Below are 18,984 nucleotides of genomic sequence, written 5' to 3' on the forward strand. Positions count from 1 at the left end.
AAAGCTTATGAGGTATGCTAATAAATAGAGAGGCAAGTGGCAGAAAACTTGCAACCCTCTGAGTAATGGATTATGACATTTTTAATCAAAGATAGGTGTTACCTGCAGAAGATGGGAATAATATTAACAATTTATTTCCCCAAATCCCTTTTATTTAAACATGCATGTTTCTATAGATGATGATTCTATAAGCACTACCTCAGAAGACAGATCTTGTACGCCAGTAGCAAAACGGATAGTTGGGACAGGTGAGTATTCATTTCCATGCATTTATTCTGAAAGCAAGTTGCACTGGAATTTCTGTACAAAGCTGGAGCAACCAAATCTCTGCTGTAAACATGGCTCTAACTTTATCTGCTTTTGACTCCAGTATGGCGTTACCACTAAACCTAAAAATTAACTTCAGACTGACTAAGAGCAGCATCAGCCTCCTTCTAAATACTTAGATAGTAAGATTTTAGGATTTTTTCTTGTATCAAAACCATGGAAACATTTTCATTTGCATGCTATTTCTTCTTGTCATTCTAATTTGACCCTGGAAAGCCATTTCTTATTACTGCTGATACAACGTTGCTTCTAATGCTTAAAGCCTATTGCTGTCCTGTATGTAGCACCCTGACATGTCTTGAATTTGAAGAAAGTTACAGCAAGAAAAGTTACGCTGATAAAATGTGGAATTTTAGATGGCTTCCGGAGACAGGAGATTATGTATTTTGCATACTTAAGAGAAATGTAAGCACAAGTGGATATTAATATTGTAAAATTAGAAGATTTTTGTAACTAGAGATTATTATAAACATAAATTAATCCTTCAGCTTGTTACTTAATCATTAGCTACAATTACACTTTAATATATGTATACTCAGCAATACTCAGTTGTTTCATTATATTTTCAGATAATCATATTCCCTTGGAAGAAGCACGAAATCACTTTAAAGTTATTACAATTAATGATACTGGAGCAGGAAGACACTGGAGCGATAATGAAGTCAGAGCTCTGATAAACATATGGTCAGATGAAAAGATACAGCAAATGCTTGAAGGGGCCACGAGAAATAAAGAAATATTTGAGGAAATTGCCAGAAGGTTAATGAAACGTGGAATAGACAGAGACTGGAAACAATGTCGCACAAAGTACAAGAACCTAAAATATGAATACCGTGCACTACAGAAAGAAAATGAGCACCTTGGTAATCCCAGGAGAAAAATGAGATTTTATGAAGAAATTGATGATATCTTAAAAAGACAGCCTCTAGTACCATCAAGCTGGCGATATGAAAGTTCAAGCCTCTTATCAGGTACTAAAATCTCAGTAATGAGATAAAGCGATTAAAACAAAATTTAAAGTTGCCTGGATGACCCATGGTCCTGGGGTGAAATACAAGGCTGAAATGAGGAGGGAGGGAAAATAACTGCAGAACCTCTATCTGCATGGTCAGACAGGCAATGCTCAGAGGACAGCAGCGGTCTTTGGAGGAGTTTAGAAGTGAGAAAAATAACAAAAAGTAAAAACACGCAACATGCTCGATGTTATTAGGAAGTCTTTGTGCTTTTGGAAGACTAAGTGAGATATGGTAAAATGGTGCTAGAGAAACAAGACAGGCCTTAGAGGTGATCCAACAGGCATGTAAAGCATGACTGATACAGAGCTGCAAGCTCATACCAATTAGAACTGTGTAACAGTCAAGCCAAGTGCAAGGACTTCAAAAAAGCAAAGTTCATTAATTAAATTCACACCACAGTCAATAGAGGAAAAAATCCAGGCCTGTAATGTGTATTTGAGCACTTGTAATTATAATCTGCCTGGAGCAGAGGCAGCTGCTCCTGAGAGCCAGAGGAGTCGTCAGGTGGATCAGACACTCGTGTAGAAGCAACTGTACCACTGCAGCATATATATGCAGCATAATGCAGCATACAGCTCAGTGAATTATGGTAAACCAGGTCTAATTCTGGTTTTTCTAAACACACCAGATAATAATTACCAATGCCACAAACAGTAGTTGAGGACTTGAACCAGTTCAGCAGCAGAGGTCAGATGGACAGCTTGAGCAGAAGCTGCTGGAGCAATCCTTGAGGCAGCTGTCCTTACTTGTGAATCAGAGCCATAACACAGTGTCCAGCAGCACCCTACAGTAGTGCCATTGGGTGAGGCTGGTGGCCATGAGATGACACCGCTGCTTCCCACCTACCTCATTCTTATGCTAGATGACATTCTTAAGACATCCCTTTTCTTCCAAATCCAGAAACAAGATATTAGGGCTCATTTCTCCCTGTAAATGGAATTTTTCAACACCAAGAATATTTGAGCTGACATGGCTGCTTTACATTTTAGCATGCCAGAAAAGGGCTGTGCTATCTGTGCTGTGAATGCTGATGCAGGCAGGATATGGGAAAACAATAACCTTTCATAAAAGAGGCTTTAATTATTAGCTTGCCTGAGGCATCTGTCAAGCAAACGTATGTGTCTCCACCCTGACTGCATGCCAGTCCAGCACCTAACTTCTCTAGAAGATTCCTACTGCTCCAAGTCAGTTGTTGCAATGCATTTGCTTTTGCAGGATAAAGCATTTTGGTTTGTGACTGACTATGCTTTTAGAATCTCTGCAAGATACTTAGTCACCTTGCCTCTCTCTTTTAAGTTTCAGTTGGAGATGTTACAGCAAACACAGGATCCTTGGGTATCAAGAGAAAAACATGGAATGATGGTAAGAGCCTCTGACTTTTTAAAGCATCTACACATTACTGTTAAATTGGATGCCATACACTAGTTTACAGTTTAAAAAAATCCTATAACTTAACACCAGCCTCCAAACTAACATTGTTCTTGCACTATTAACAATCTGCAAAAGAGACCTCCAGATTAAAATGTGGGCCTAAGGCAATTTGTTTATTTGAATCCTCATTCCTGATAAAAAATAAATAAAAATGAGGGAGGCATCGGGAAATCATAGAACGGCTCGGGTTGGAAGGAACCTCAAAGATCACCTAGTTCCAAACCCCCTGCCATAGGCAGGGATGCCACCCACTAGATCAGGTTGGCCAAGGCCCCATTCAACCTGGATAAGTATTATATATCCATTATATATATCGATATATATTAAAGAAATAATTCTTTAATTTATGAGAGTCAAACGTAAGAAAAACATTAACAGATTTTAAAAGGAAGACGCTGTTTAATAATCTGTGTTACTCAGAGGAAAATATGGACAGTATCACAGTCATGGTTGTGATTTCTTCATATTATACCATGTGTCAGTAAATGATAGAAATTATGTCCTTAAAACTGCAGAAGAGAAAAATACGTTAAGATCTATTATCAAAGCAATGGTATGTTAAAGAATCACTGAAAGAAAAATGAAGGAATGGACAGAAATATGTATGCAGTTTGAGAGGAAAGGTCATGAACTACTCTTGTTCCTAATACAATTGGCAGGCCCTAAATAATCAAAAGTCCAAAAATGATGGATAACAAAGTTAGTTTTTAGGAGACTCCCCCTTACTTTTAATACTAAAATTACATCTTGTCTGTAGACAGATGAACACAAACAGATCCAAACACTACACCATTTCTGTTCATTACATTGTTAGAAATTGCATTAACAGCACTAACTCTATGTAATTAAGTATTATTTCTTCTATTGTCAATTAGCTGTGTCTTGCAGAAGGCGGTAGTTAGGCAAAGCTTGAGAGTTCAAATATGAGAGAGCAGCCAGAATGATTTTTACAAGGTCTACTTCATTCCTACTGGTCATTATACAATGACCCCTTACACAACACCAGACAATGCCTGCCAAAAGAGGGTAATAGAAGGACAGCATTAGGGAAATGTAGCATGTGCTAGACTTCAGTCAGCGGTTCATTGACTTGTACACTCTAAGTACATACTTTGCTTTGTTCACAGAGATGTCACCTGTTCCACTTAAGAAAAGTGCTTCTGAAAACACCATACTCCAGTTTCAAAAACTGTTAACAGAGAGAGTGCACACAGAAGGCAAAAAGTTACTGTTAGAAAGGCTTTGTAAGCAGGAAGAAATGCAAGACCTCAACAGAACTCAGCTGTATGCTGATCCATCAGCCATACAACAGGTTGGTTTAATGAACTTTCTAACAAATTAGCATGCAAAACGATTCTCTCAGATGGTAAGAAATTAAATAGACTTATTTATGAGAGTAGGTCACCCACATGAGTACATGGTTGCTCCCCTTTAATTTATTCATCTTCAGTCATCTGAACTAAAAAAAAGGTATGAGTTTCCATCATAATCTTTAACAATGAACTTTTAGAAGTGGCATCAGTTAGTCTAATAAATTATGTAACTTCTTCCTAATGCCTTGGGTCACCTACATTACACAAATGACAGGGTTAATTGAAAGAAAAATTCACTTTGACTGATCAAAGAAAACATCTACACTTAAAATTTCAACCTATCATGTTCAATTACTATGTCTAACCATTCTAGCAAATTAGTCCTCTGCAATTAAGTGAACTGTTAAGTGAACAGAGATTTTCTTTTTGGTTAGGCAAGGCTAGGTGGGGAAAAAAATAACCCTTAATTCCTTTTACCCTGCTAATCTTGTCACCTGCTAAGGTAGGGAACCATCCCTGTCTGCCTGCAGAGGGTATGGTGCTGTGCAGTAATGAACTGGAGAATTCAGTGAGCCAGAAAGTTGGTACCCACCTAGAAGGGGCAGATATGGGTTCTGGTCCTTGTTGTAAGGGATCTGCCCTGTCCAGTAACCAACCAAATGAAGCAGAAAAAACATAGACACTGTGCAGGGAGATGATAAATGACAAACACCATTAAGTAACCCTGCAGAAACCTACTAACCAATACTTTGTGGTTGCGTAAGCGAGTACTTTACAGCCTATCCTGCCTGCAAGGCATGCATTTGCAAGGCTTTCCTCTGAGTGTATTCAAGCAGAAGAACAACTCATTTGTGGATCTGTCATGTTTGTGCATAGACCTGCATAGCCCTGCCAAAGCTAGGTTAGTTCTGGGCACACACACAGACTCAAGTGAAGTCAAACAGTCAAGTTCTCATTGCAGAAGCAGCAGCAACCAGTTGTGTTCTGTTTTTTAAATACCCAGGGGCCTAAATTCCACCCAATCCCTCTTCACTAAATTTTACACAAAGATCTTAGTGGATCTAGTGCTTTGTTTCCCGTTCTGTGGTTACTTATTTTCTTGTTAATTCTTTTATGAGAGATTATATGAAGGTATTAGTTATCTTCAAATTATACTGATTACCTTTCTACAATGGTAGACTTGATCTGTTATTTGACTAACACTTTAAAAACAATTCCGAGAAGTCAGAGATATATCCCTAGAAAATCATAATTTTTGATCACTTTCATTTATAGAGTGACAGACAAGTCTGTCACTGTATAAATGTCTAAGTCGTGCCAGTGTATACTTAGTGACCATTTTTCACATTTACATTGGTTTCTTAGTGTAAACCAATGTAAATGTAAAAATCTTTAGCTTATAATGAGACAATTGTAATACTAATCACAGTTAGCTAAAAAACAACAACAAAAACCTTTCCTTTTTTCTTTCCTTTACAATTGCATTGGTTTAAAGACACATCCTTGAACTTACATCTATTATATTACTTGCATATAGAACTGCAACCTTTGGCAGGACAAGGAATCTGTCCCTGTCCCTGCTTCGTGATCAGGTGTCCTAGAATATGCTGAGCTAGCTGAAGAGCTTCCCATTCCTAGCAGCACTAAAATCACAGGTTAGTCCTTCTGTGGAAGGGGCCAGAAAAAAATGTGTTCCCATTCTAATTCACTCCAGGTTATGTAAACAGTTGAGATCAATTCAGATTTAAATGAAGTTTTTAAGATAACTGTACTCCATTCCCTGAGTGCAAGGCTGAAGTTGCATAAACCAACTGCCACTTGATAACTCATTGCAACATGAAAATCTCTTTATTCCTGCTGGATCCCCCACAAACCACTTACTGCTTAGGGACAAAATAACATGAAGGTTGCATTCAGAATTCCAGTTGTCTAGAGCTATTGTCTGCTGCCTTTGACAGTATCTTTTGGGGTGGTGCCAATGGGCTAAATCTAGTATCACTAAAATAAAATATTTCTCAAAAAAGTCCCTTCAAATACAGCATTTAGTTAAGCCAACTCATCCTTCCAGAGTATTTTTACATTTACTTGAACTTGTGCTGAGGCTCTACTCTATAAACATGTTACAGTCACACAATATTTAGCCTAGGCATGCACAAAGGCAAGTTAAATGCAACTTGGGACATATCTGACACTGTTATGTGTGAGAACACTACAGTAAGACTCAAAGAATCTGAAAAGAACCACAATATGGTTCCTTTTAAGCAGTTAAGCCAGACTAGGTTGTTTCCATACAACTGTTCCTGAGAATCTAGTATAAATTACATCATGGAAATGATCCAGCTTAAATATCCAAACCAACATAAAGTAATGATGGGAACAGCAGCGATCCTATGAAAAACCCTTTGTTTTTCTCTCTCCTCCACAAATATCTGCACTATTAGCAGGGGGCCATTCAGATTAAGGACATATCTCCGTCTCCTCCCCAGTTTGCCAAGGAGGATACTGACATTTTTGAGGTGTAGCAGATAAACGGAAAAATCACCACTCCGATCTATATTCCATTCACCTCTAAAGCACACTTATTCACTGAGATGAATGGGTCCCTTTACATGTCTTTGATAGGGCTATTACCCTGGAAAGTCCCCTGAATGCCTCATTTAGTTTATTTCCCAGTAGCCCAAACTGTATTTGGGCCAAATGCCTGGAGAATGGGCTTCACTGAGCAGAGAGGTACTTGCATTCCTGGAGTCCAGGAACGCAGTCATCACTGTTGGCTTAAAAGCACTCCCTCCACACTCCCACTCTTCTGCAGATGGTGTCTGTTGCATTGGCACCAGCACTCATGTGCTCAAATGGTTATCCACAACTTATTTAAGTTCTAACTTAATAACAAGTTAGAACACCCCTGTTTTTTTTGTTTATTTTAAAGTTCAAGAAAAGGGAGTGAGAGACATGGCAAAAAGAGCAGCCAGGACAGTTTATTTGGCCTACAGCACCCATCAGGAACCAACCTCCTGTGCTGTGTACAACCCTCACGCCATGCATCAGGCTCAAATTTAAGGGATGGGCAGACAAGGCAACAAAAAGCAATCCTGTGAAAATAACTCAAGAGCTGTATCACGCCTACATGGATGACTTAATTTTTCTTCAAATTGACTTCAGTTAAGTCTAATCCCCACTCCACAGCTAGGTTAACATGACAGAATTAAACTCTGTTGGCCACAATAAATGTAATAGCTATTATTTCTGAAACATCCTCTTTAAATACACCTTTTAGTACCACTTCTCTGCTGGTTTTCCCCCTCCTTATGTTATCTTATTCCAATTCGTAATTCCACATCCAGAGATAAGAGCTAAGGCTGGACTGCATTTTGTGAAATACACATTATACTCCAGGGATTGGAACTTGGTTAGAATCTAAGTCTGGTTTGTCTTCACTTTCAGGAAATCGCCATGCAGGAAAGTACGTAAAAGCTGTAACAGCTGTAACGGATGTTAAGAGCTCAGCACAGTCGAAAGTGAGCCAAATGCCTCACTCATTTCCCTTCCTGCAGTAGTGAGCGGTGTGGTGTCTACTTAAACTGGGCTGTCAGCACCTAGCAGCACAGAACAGCCTATAAACTTAAACCAGTACTACCTGTACTATACCAGTACTATAAAGTGTTACTATTAGCTACATGCAGTAAGAGTCTCTGAAAGTACTGGAGAATCTTTTACCAGCATGTACAGCACAAATGTGCTGGTAAAACCCCATACAGGCTCAAGTTATTAGCTGCACAAACATTTTACCCAGTGTATTCCATAGGGAATGTATATACAAGTATGATTAATTACAACATTTGGCGTTTAGACAGTTAAAACATTAACTGCTGCTTTTGCATCTGGGGATGGAGGATTTGCTAAACCCATACTGGGTTCTTAAGATGAAAAGAAAAGGTTACACACCAAATTATAAGGATCATTGCCTGCAGCATATCCGTGATCCTCAGAAAATTTCCATCCATTTGGTCTAATTTGCTCAAGTGAGACAGGATACCAATAACTTACTAAAAATTTGTTATAAAATCTGTCTTGCAGCCAAGAGGTTGTATATAAAAGGTAGATAATCCTATTCAATATGCTACGCTGACTGGAGATATTTAGAAGAGTGGCTAATTGGGAACAACTAGCAATTCTACTGGATAGAGAGCAAAGTAAAAAGCCTAGCTTACAACAGTGGTGGTTATTTTGGCATGGTTGTGTGAGTTTTAATAGCGGACAGTCACAGGGAAGGTATCAAAAAAGCATGCCTGCCAAGTGTCCTTTCCTTTTACTTTGCTTCTCATCACCAATCCCATACATAGACCCAGCTGAGCTGGGATGAGAAATAATCCCTGTTTTAACCAGACTTCCACCTGCACAGAAAGGGCCTTTTAAAGATCTTATTAAAAAATCAGCACAAAGCTGAATTGCAGGTTTCAGTACATGGCATTACTGCCAAAAATATTTTCCAAAGAATTTTGCAAAAAGTTAACAAGAGTCACACTTGTTCCAAGATTAAGGTTGCAAATTTGTCCTGGTCAAGGACTCAAATGACGTTTAATAGATTTGTAACTCGCAGTACTCCTCCTCCCTCCCTCACCGCCCCCAAGAAAGTCCTCTCCTTACCAATATCCCTTGACTTTATTTTGGCAGGCAGTAGATTTTATAGTGATTTTGTTCCCCGGCTTACAGTTTGTAAAATGACTTAGAATACCCACTTTGTTAATGTTAAACCCAGAATAACGGTTTTAGCTTTAAAGGCTTTAAAGTTTCAAACATAATGAAATTCACTGCTAACATAACTATAAAAATGCGTCAAAACCAGATGAAAATCACTAACAAATGGCCTTAAGTTAAATCGGTACAATGTTCTTAGTGCATGGAAGGACTGTTAGTAGGAATACACACATATTTTTTTTTTGTTTTAATTCACAGTTCACCACTATTAAGTAAAAGCCAATGAAAAGCCATATTCTGCCTTCTGCTACAAAGGAGTGTGAATTTAGGCTTTGACATCTGAGCAGCTGTTTTTTAATTAAAAAAAGAAAAAAGAAAAAAAAAATGAAAAAGCTTTAAGAAGTTGTCACTTGCATGACAATAAAGTGAGATTCTAAGTCAGCCTTTCCTGGTGTGTCTGCTTGTGGGCCCACTGCAGAACCCAGCTTACAAATACACCTGGCTTCATGCAGAATAGTTTCAGTGATACAAACAAAACCACTCAAATACATGCTAAAATATTCTGTTTGATTGATGCAGTGTACTGAGTTTCAAGCTTCCAGTTGCAAACATCCTCACTGAAGTAAAGCTCTCCAAAGCGCCTGAATATCTTTCTAACGCTGTAAAAAACCTATCAGCTCTTCAGGCCATTTATCACAAAAAGCAAAGCCTTTTACATTGCTGCAAATGCCTGTATCAGAACACAGAGCACAAGGAATTCATGCCATATGTTTTTGTGGCTTGTAACAAGCACTCTATGTTTATGCATACAGATAGGATTTCAAGGATTAGAAATTACGATGTGTTCACAACAGCTTGCTCCACTTTGTGTGGATCAGTCATCTCAAGAATGCAGCTCAATGCACTGCCATGCTTGAATATTCTAATTTCTAAAATCTGAGGTGAATTAAGGGCCAAATTCTGACATTTGACTTACTGCACAGGACTAATTAGCAACAGAAGAATCATGACTATGACTATCTAAGGCCAGTAGTCATTACCTACAAATCCTTATTAATTTCAATGGGAGGTCTAAGGACTTTATTTTCTAGCGGACAACCAAACTTCTGATGGTCACTCAGGGCCTGCTTGGGACTATCCATTGTTATTTACCTACCATGCTTCTCTCCCATATTTACATACCTTGAAAGGAATACTGTTAAAGAGATGCTTCTTACCTTTTCAGTTTAAAAGAATGTGCTTAGTGTAATTTACTGATACAGTTGATGCTAAAACTTAATCCTGGTTTTCAAGAGATGTTCCAACAAGAACAGGTGCTACCGTATTACCTCCTGATAGGGATGCCACCGCCTTTTACTACACTAAGGGAAAATTCAAAGAGGTTAGAGAGAAACATTAAAGGAAATGGGAACATTTAAATCTCAGCTATTTAGTAGAATTTTATTGCCTGTTTGAAAGGTATACCTAATTGAACGGACTGTTTAACTTCACAGTGAAAGTAAACAAGTTTGATTTTACAGATGCAATAAGGTTTATGTCTCTAAGCATCCCTTAGATTTTTTTAGTTACTGAGTTACTAAAGAAATCAAAATCAGAGGTAGTGTATGTATGCCTTTAGGTACTTATTCTGTGATTTTTTAGAACTTGCCAATTGCTTCCACTTTAGTCACAACATTAGCATTACTGGCTACAGTTGTCTCAAATAAGGCTCCTCAGGGGGCATTTGATACTAAAGAACTCATGGATATCAAATATACTTGTCAAGTGCCCATCAGAAAAAAAAAAAAAAAGAGAAAAAAAACTGTGTATTGAAAATCATGAAATCAGGTTGCAGTGAAAGTTGAGACAGTAAGCTGCAAAATGATCAAAAACACAGCAGTCATTTTATTTCCAGCTAAGGAACTCCATCCAGGTCCACTAGTGTAACTGTGCAGGCATAAATGGGATCAGATTTTTTTTCCAGCCTCTTTACAGAGAAGTGGCTCAACCTAAAATAAGACCCTTAATTGATTACCCGGCTTCATTCCTTGGATTCTGTAGCTTTATCATTCCCAATAAAAGTGATTTTGACGGACACTGGCAAATATATGTAGCTTACGAATGATACAGCTGCAATCCAAAGAGACATTAGTACCTGAGTGTGATGTAGGGATGCACCATTTAGCCAGGTAAAGTATCTAAAACTTGGCTGTAACAAGCAGAAAACCTGAATGTAAGCAATTTTATACTCTTGGTCCAAAACAACTTCGGAGCAACCCTCACATGTCTGTGACCTCAAAAATACAGTGACCAACCCCACTTTTTTTTTTCCCCCTTCTTCAGTGCATGTGTGCCTAGAGCAGCCCACCTCCCCAGACTCACGCATGTGCCTGTTTTCACCCACTTTCCTCCAACGTGAAGTGAAGCGAGGCTTCCCACACAGGCGTTTGGGGTGCAGAGCCCAAGCCCCCACGTGCGTGTGGCCGTGCATGTGCTCCCACGCGGCAGCCAGACCTTGCTGGCGCCGAGATAGCGACGGGTGTACGATGGGTGTACGCTCAACAGCGTAACTCCGAAACGCCAAGCGAGGGCAGAACCAAAACTCCACTTCGCAGCCGCCACAGTCGCTCACGGATGTTGACGGGGCCTTAAAGCTCCCGGCTGGCAGGCGAGTTTTCCCAGCCCGCACCACTTGTGGCTGCGAGGAGGGAGCCCCGCAGCTCTGAGCGCCCTGCTCCGTTCGCAGCCTCCCCTGGCCCTCGGCGGGGCTGCGTGCGAGCAGCATCTCCGGCAGGGCCTCGCCGCCAGCGCGGGACGGCAGCGGGGCTCGGAGCGGGAACGGGCCCCGGCCACGCCGCTCCTTGTGCCCGACCGCCGCCGATGAAGGAAGGGACCCCCCCGTCCCCCATCTCTCCCCACACGCCTTCTCCCCTCCTCCCGCTGCCCCCTTACCTGTGCTGCAGCCCCACCAGCCCCAGCGTGATGACATGGGGCACGTCCAGCTCGGTGGGCCACACGCCGGAGGCGATGCAGCCGAACACGCCGCACTCCTCGCGGATGCCCAGCTCCTCCAGCTCCATGGCGGCAGCGGGGAACCGGGCACCCAGCCCCGGGCAGCGGCGTGTGGCGGCGGCGGCGGCGGCTCCCCTCCCGCTCTCGTCTCTCCCTTCCTCCCTCCCTGCCTCACGCAGCCAACAGCGCCGCGCGGGGCCGCCGTCGCCTGCCTCATTTACATGCGGGGGGGCTGCGGCCCCGCACGCCGCCCCCTGCCCCGCCGGGGTGCTCGGGGGCTGCCGGGGGGGGAACGGGGGCGGAGGGCTGGGGGGTGGCTGGGGATTGAGGGTGGTGGGGGGGGCACAGCAAGAGGAGGCGCGGGGTGGCGGCCATTAGCGCTGCCCGCCCCCCCGCCTGCCCGCCCCTTCTCGCGGCCCTTCTTACCGCGGCGCCGAGGCCCGGCGGGGCGCGCTGAAGGCTCTGTCCTGTGCCCTAGGTGCCTGCCGCCGCCGCTCCCGCCGCCATCGCCATCGCCATGGCCCCCGCCGGCTCAGGTAACCGTCGAGGCGCTGAGGGGGCCGGTAACGGCCGGGGGCTGCTGGTGGTCGTGGTGGTTTGGGGAGAGAGGGAGTAGCGCTGCCGCCTGTGGGCTCTGGCGGCGTGAAGTAAAAGTTTTTCGTCACAAAACTTCTAATTTTTTTTTTTTTAATATATATTTTTATTTTACTTTATTTTATTTATTTTGATTGGGGGGGGGGGTGCACGCTGATCGCCGCGCCCCTGAGGCGAGGCGCGAGAGCTCCCCCTCAGAGCGCGAGTCCCGTGGTTTAAAAGTAGTTTTAAAGAGAAATAACTAGGTGAAAAGTAGTAAAAGTAGCAGAAGTAGCCACCACGCGCTTGCAGCGGCCGCGTGAGGAAAGTTAGCCCGCGCCTCCTGCAGTGGGAGTGGGGATGCTGCTGGGCACGGAGCTGCTCGGGTGTGAGGAATAAGAAAGCTCTTTCGATCTCAAATTCTTCTTTCTGTTGTTCTGTAGAGCTGAAACTTGGCAAAAAAGTGAACGAAGGTAAAACAAAAGAAGTGTACGAGCTGCCAGATATCCCGGGATGTGTTCTGATGCAGTCGAAAGACCAAATAACAGCGGGAAACGCGGCCAGGAAGGACCGAATGGAGGGGAAGGCTGCCATTTCCAACACAACCACGAGCTGTGTGTTTCAGCTGCTCCAAGAAGCTGGTAAGTGTTCTGAAGGCAGAACAAATGCCTCCGTATTGAGATGGTGTTGCAAGCCATTGATGCTTCTGTACTGATTTATCCTGCCTCGAGGCTGTGATGCTTTCGGTTTTGTCTTTCTTTTTCGTTACTTCATAGTTCGGCTTTTTTCCTTCTAGTGCTACAGACCTGGGTAGGTGACTTGGTCGTTTAGACCATGAGAGTATGTGAAGTAACCTAATCCACCACTATAGTTCTTCGTGTTTGTCTGGACATACCCTTAACCCTCCCCTCTGCTACAAAGCCCCGGCTGAGTAGCAGTTGCTCTAAAAGCTGTATTATCTGTTATAAATTGATAGATCTCAGTCAAACAGTAAAATCAGTGTGTTTCAGATGTGAGGGAGAGAAGGGAGCTTTCTGTATAGTTGTATCTACCTCTGTTTCTATGCAAGTATTTCTTCAAGGACAGGTGGAGGTGAAGGCCTTTTGTGAATGGATTGGTGGAGAAAGAAGACTTGATCAAGTTGTTCAGTATGATCCTCAATCACTGGCTTTCCTAGGAAGCTTGTTGTTGATATGGTACAAAGAAGTCTTTAGGTATCGGTTCTAATTTAGAAGGAATGAATTACTTGGCTTTGCCTAATTCTATATGGCCAATAATTAAGCTACTAATTTTAATACCCTACATATGCAGCATGAAATCAAAATGCTAAGGAGCTGCCTCAAAGACCCTTAAATGGCTTTCACTCAGTAGCTTCAGGTGCTATGGAAAAGTATACAGAGTAAATTGTAGCTGCAGTTTAAAGCGACAAAAGAAGTAGGGTTCTGCCCTGGTTTGGTTATATGACAGGCATAAATTTCAGATAACATGCATGCCTTATTGTAGAAATAGTTTGTTTGCTTTTTTCACAACTCTTCTTGACCTACTTTATCAAAGGTAGTGATTTACAAAGGCTTCTGTTAAAGTTTCTCTCCCACTTAGAGCAGAGCAAACATCAGCCTTTCAAAAGCACACATCTGCAGTAATTGAAAACTGTAGTAAATAAAAAAAGCTATGAGGGGGATTTAATGCCTAGATTTAGAAGTTACTTGGTAGGCAGTTCCTTTCTTTTAATCATTGTCCTTGAGGGCCTTACAATAAACTTTAAAGATGTGATTTCAGTACTGTATTTTTAGGTTCTTCCACTGTCACTGGAAGTGGAATGGAACAGAGCTACTTCTTGAAGTGATTGTTTGCAGATCCTTCGTTCTCTTTTTCTGGCAGATGCAGTTGGGTTTGACATTTGTCTTTCCCTAGGAGTGAGATAAGAAAAGAGCTGTGTTACACTTAAAATGACTATTGGCACCAATTGGCTGTCAATGTTTAATATGTTCTTGTATCTTAAAATCATGTAAGATATGCTGGAGGAGATTCTTATTTATATGTATTGCTGAGTCTTAATGTCTGTTGTCCAACAAATCACAATGATCTAGTGCCCTACATAAATGTTAGACCTTCCTTTCATTAAAAAAACTAAGTCATTCTTTCCCTTGCCCCATCCTCTTTTGTGAATGAAGTAGCAAAAACTACCTTCTATTTTGCTGTCTTTTGCTAACTCCAATTGCCCTTCACCGTACGATGTTCCAGTCCATAGATCTTCCACCAGAGGGTATATTTGGGTACTGTTGCTGCTAACTTTTGCTTTAAAAACAAACCATCATGAGGGAAGGATTTGCAGCAATTGGATTTCTGACCAGAGCAGAAGGACCTGAGCAACAGGTGAACATGGCATGATAAAACTGGCAAACTACTGACCTGTAGGAAAATAATGGCAGTGAAGGCCTTTTGCAAGACAAAAATGAAGCCTTCTTGTTAGGCTTAAAATACCTTGAAGAGATTCAGTGTATCCCTGAAGTCCAGAGAAAAATAAGATTTGTTTGTGCTTAAACTTAAAGATGCTTTTGAGTCTTGTTTCAGTTGTGGAGTTTGCGTAGTAATGGAACTAATCTTTATATTTAGGAATCAAAACGGCTTTTGTCAGAAAACACAGTGACACAGCATTCATAGCAGCTCACTGTGAAATGATCCCGATCGAATGGGTGTGCAGAAGAATTGCTACTGGCTCCTTCCTCAAAAGAAACCCTGGTGTCAAAGAAGGCTATAAGTTTTACCCACCCAAAATTGAGATGTTTTTCAAGGTAAGTTTCCTCTCCTGCGGTGTTAATCAAACTTAGAGCTAGAAAAACTCTGTAGCATCTTTCTAAAAATGCTGGTGAATAGCAGGTTGCACTAGCAATTGACCTTCTTTTAGGGTTGGTGGTATCACTCGCTATCTTGAAACTTTCTCATATTCTCATCCAAGAGCTGTTTGGTCCAAAGCACATACAGTGCAATACTGGCTCACGGGGGCATGAAAGAGTAACAAGCCAAATGGGATAGAAAGGAGATGCTTTCTGATATATCCCAGGAAGAGCTGTGTCTTGTGAACTATGACCTAAAGTGCTTGTGTTTTGTGGTTTGTTTGTTGTTGTGGTTTTTTTTTGTTTTCTTGTTTTTTTGCTCTTGGAATGCTGTCCAAACTTGAAGTGTTTTGAAAAATGTTAAAGTGTTACAAGTGTGTTTAATGCTGCTCTCTGTTTTTAAGCACTAATTACAAAATTCTAGTTACGAGCCAATATCTTTTTTTATCTTAAGCCCAAATGTACTATCTTCTAATGGTTATTTTTCCATTATAGTAAACTTAACTTACATGCTCTTACCTGTTTTGGTTTTCTTAATAGGATGATGCCAACAATGATCCACAGTGGTCTGAAGAGCAGCTAATTGAAGCAAAATTCTCTTTTGCTGGACTTACTATTGGCCAGACGGAAGTGGATATTATGGCTCGTTCTACTCAAGCTATTTTTGAGATCCTGGAAAAATCATGGCAGCCCCAAAACTGCACTCTGGTAGACCTGAAGGTATGCAAGTACGACTTCTCATGATCCTTGTTCTGACAGGAAAGATATCACTGAGTAGTTCCTAAGATAGGATTCTTGTTGTCTTTTTAGATTGAATTTGGTGTTAATATTTTGACAAAAGAAATCGTTCTTGCTGATGTTATTGATAATGATTCATGGAGACTGTGGCCATCAGGAGACAGAAGCCAGCAGAAGGACAAACAGGTAATGTTTAGTCTTTTTATCTTCTAAGTCATTTGGAAAGGAGAAAGAAAAAAGTAAAACAGTCACTTAAATACCTGCTTTCGGAGTGCTTTTTTTTTCCCGGATAGCAGGAAGCAGGGTTATTACTCTATTGTTGAACTTAAATCAGGAAACAGAACTACTCAGTTGTTTACCTGAATCATGTAGTAGCATGTCAGAGTGAATTGCTCTGTGCTTTTTGTTCATCTACTTAAAGTGAGGTACACCGTAATGTCATGCAGAACCTAGGCTGGCTAGTGCAATGCTGCTGCAGGCTGTCGTGTCACTACAAGTTCCAACTTTACATTATTTAAATTAATTAATTCCAATTAAAAAATAAATTAGTTGGATGTTTTCTTAAGCTTACCCGTTGGGAAGTTAGCAAAACCTTGATACTTGGTGTGGCTAAAAGCCTTCCATGTTAACAAATGGCTATGAATTATAACATAGATGGTTGTTTACTGAGGTAGTTGTTCATTAGTTCTTCCTTGCTTTCATCTTTCATGTTCATGTATAAAAGAAGTAATTGCATCCATTTCAGCCCTTACTTTGGTATGATTAAAAACTTGGCTCTTTCCACTTCATATTCTATGCAAAGAAAAGGACTTACAGAAGAAAGCTTCTAAAGTAACTACCATTATTGTCTCTCCTTCCTTGTTAGAAATGGCATCAATATTTCAGCTGGGGTATTCTTAATTACCATAGCAAAATGAGTGCTTTTTGTACCCAAAGCACAACATCAATTTTCACACTTGTTTTTGTTCTTTTTTTTTTTTTTTTTTTCAGTCCTATCGAGACCTGAAAGAAGTGACTCCTGAAGCACTGCAAATGGTTAAGAGAAACTTTGAATGGGTTGCAGAAAGAGTAGAGGTATGTACGTGTGGGGTTTTCGTGTTTGGTTTCGGGTTGGTCAGTTGGTTTTCTCCTCTAATGAACAATGTATGTAGAATCCTACTGACTCTTTTTCCTTCTCCTGCCCCTACCCCCTTCTCCTCCATAGCTGCTTCTGAAAACAAAGAGCCAAGGTAGAGTTGTGGTATTGATGGGATCCCCTTCTGACCTCAGTCACTGTGAAAAAATAAAGAAGGCATGTGCAACCTTTGGAATTCCTTGTGAGTTAAGAGTAACCTCTGCCCACAAAGGGCCAGATGAAACTCTGAGGATCAAAGCAGAATACGAAGGTAAATGCCAAAGAAATTAGTTAGATTGAGTTTCAGATTGTACATGATATTGAGAGTTAGATTGAAACAATCTAACAAAAATTATTTGTCATTTTAAGGAGTTGTGTGGGTGTCTCTTCCAAATTTTGTTAAACACGACTAAGCTGTTACAATGTACTTCTTCATTTGCTAATTACATAATGATAGGTTATAGGCTGCACTAAGCAATTATGGAATAATGCATTGTCCCACAGCCCAGACACAACTTCCATTACTCAAAAGCCTGAACTCTGCTTTTAACCCAGTACCTGAACTGCTTTGTCCAGGCCTTGATAATATTTATACCAGCATCAGTGGCAAGATGCTACAGGAAGTGTATTTCTGAAATGGGGAAGTGATGATTTCTCTAGCAACTAAATGTTTTTATATGTTACTTACAGGGCAGATGTTGCCGCCATCATCCTACCTGTTTATTGAAAATACACTTAATAATTTTAGATGCCATGAGAAAAATGTGATTTAAATCTGTATTTCTACCAAGAAAACTTGACATCTCTTTAAAAAGGTGTATATGCTACCAGAGAAGAGCGAAGAATTAACTATTTATGCTTATAGGAGTAGTGTACTTCCTACAGAGGAAAAACTGACAGATGAGCTATGAGGGGAAGCAGTTAAAGACTCAATGACAGTACAGGTGTGGTAACTACAGTTAAAAGGCACTTGTTCAAAGGTGAATTGGTTAAGACCTTATAGAATAGAAACATAGCTTAACATTTGAGCAAGAATACAGCCAACTAAGTTTCCAGTATCTTTAAATGCTGCTTTTTTCAAAAGCTAAGCAGCACTTAGTCATCTGATAATGGTACTTTTCCTCAGAGGCAGAGTAAGGCATGCTAACTTCAGTTTACAGTAGGCAATATCTGGGTTTTAAGGCTCCAAGATTTGACTTAGTTTTGCAAAGGAGAAATTCAAGATAAAACTTTAGTGCTATGTAGCAGAATCAACAAAACTAACTGCAGGCAGAAGAGCTGTATACTCTGATAAAGAGCCTACAAAAGCAAGTGGGAGGAAACAAGGTGGATTGCTTATCTGATGTTCTTCTTTGCTTTTCTTCCCCCTCCTAAGGAGATGGAATCCCGACTGTGTTTGTTGCAGTGGCTGGCAGAAGCAATGGTTTGGGGCCAGTGATGTCGGGTAACACTGCTTACCCAGTTGTCAACTGTCCTCCACTTTCTGCTGACTGGGGTGCCCAGGATGTGTGGTCTTCTCTCAGACTACCCAGTGGTAAGACAATCTTCAACCAGTGCTGTTGTACTGATATAGCTCTACTTGTTCTAGCCTATGTGTGTGTGCGCGCACACTGTTTGGAACAGTAGATCAGTACTGAACAAAGTCTTTAGAAATCTCTTGCACACATTCTCTTTTTTTCCTGGGCTTTTTGCAATCAAATCAGTAGAGCAAAGATTACATACAAATACCCTTTGAAAGATACAATCCTTTGCTTATCCTTACTAAACATCTGAATTTGAAGCTGGAATTGGTATGAATGGGAACTTTTTTTGTTCTACTTATAGAGCTGCATTTTACTATGATCAAAAAAGAAAAGCCTTTCTACAATTGGCTTATAACAGTGCATTATTGCCTGCATGGATTTTAATTTTTGTTAGCGACTAGAATGGATGTTTGACAGCACAAA

At 40.9% G+C, this 18,984-nt stretch overlaps 2 protein-coding genes across 7 annotated transcripts in view; one reads left to right on the forward strand and one right to left on the reverse strand.

Moving 5' to 3' along the window:
• Positions 1 to 12,085, reverse strand: part of PPAT (phosphoribosyl pyrophosphate amidotransferase) — a 47,525-nt gene extending 35,440 nt beyond the window's left edge. Inside the window, exon 1 of the mRNA XM_084517864.1 lies at positions 11,717 to 12,085. Within this exon, the coding sequence (XP_084373990.1) occupies positions 11,717 to 11,844 (128 nt within the window). The 5' untranslated portion in view covers positions 11,845 to 12,085. The remainder of the gene's footprint in view (positions 1 to 11,716) is intronic.
• PAICS (phosphoribosylaminoimidazole carboxylase and phosphoribosylaminoimidazolesuccinocarboxamide synthase) overlaps positions 1 to 18,984 on the forward strand; it is a 38,319-nt gene that overhangs the window by 17,888 nt on the left and 1,447 nt on the right. For all 6 annotated transcript variants that reach the window (XM_084517859.1, XM_084517858.1, XM_084517860.1 and 3 more), the window contains 12 exons: positions 177 to 248; positions 897 to 1,298; positions 2,640 to 2,705; positions 3,902 to 4,086; positions 12,255 to 12,312; positions 12,793 to 12,990; positions 14,966 to 15,144; positions 15,727 to 15,906; positions 15,997 to 16,110; positions 16,915 to 16,998; positions 17,129 to 17,309; positions 18,414 to 18,572. In XM_084517859.1, the coding sequence (XP_084373985.1) occupies positions 177 to 248; positions 897 to 1,298; positions 2,640 to 2,705; positions 3,902 to 4,086; positions 12,255 to 12,312; positions 12,793 to 12,990; positions 14,966 to 15,144; positions 15,727 to 15,906; positions 15,997 to 16,110; positions 16,915 to 16,998; positions 17,129 to 17,309; positions 18,414 to 18,572 (1,878 nt within the window). The remainder of the gene's footprint in view (positions 1 to 176; positions 249 to 896; positions 1,299 to 2,639; positions 2,706 to 3,901; positions 4,087 to 12,254; positions 12,313 to 12,792; positions 12,991 to 14,965; positions 15,145 to 15,726; positions 15,907 to 15,996; positions 16,111 to 16,914; positions 16,999 to 17,128; positions 17,310 to 18,413; positions 18,573 to 18,984) is intronic.

Source organism: Aythya ferina (genome assembly GCF_964211825.1).
Source record: "Aythya ferina genome assembly, chromosome: 4".
Taxonomy (NCBI): Eukaryota; Metazoa; Chordata; class Aves; order Anseriformes; family Anatidae; genus Aythya; species Aythya ferina.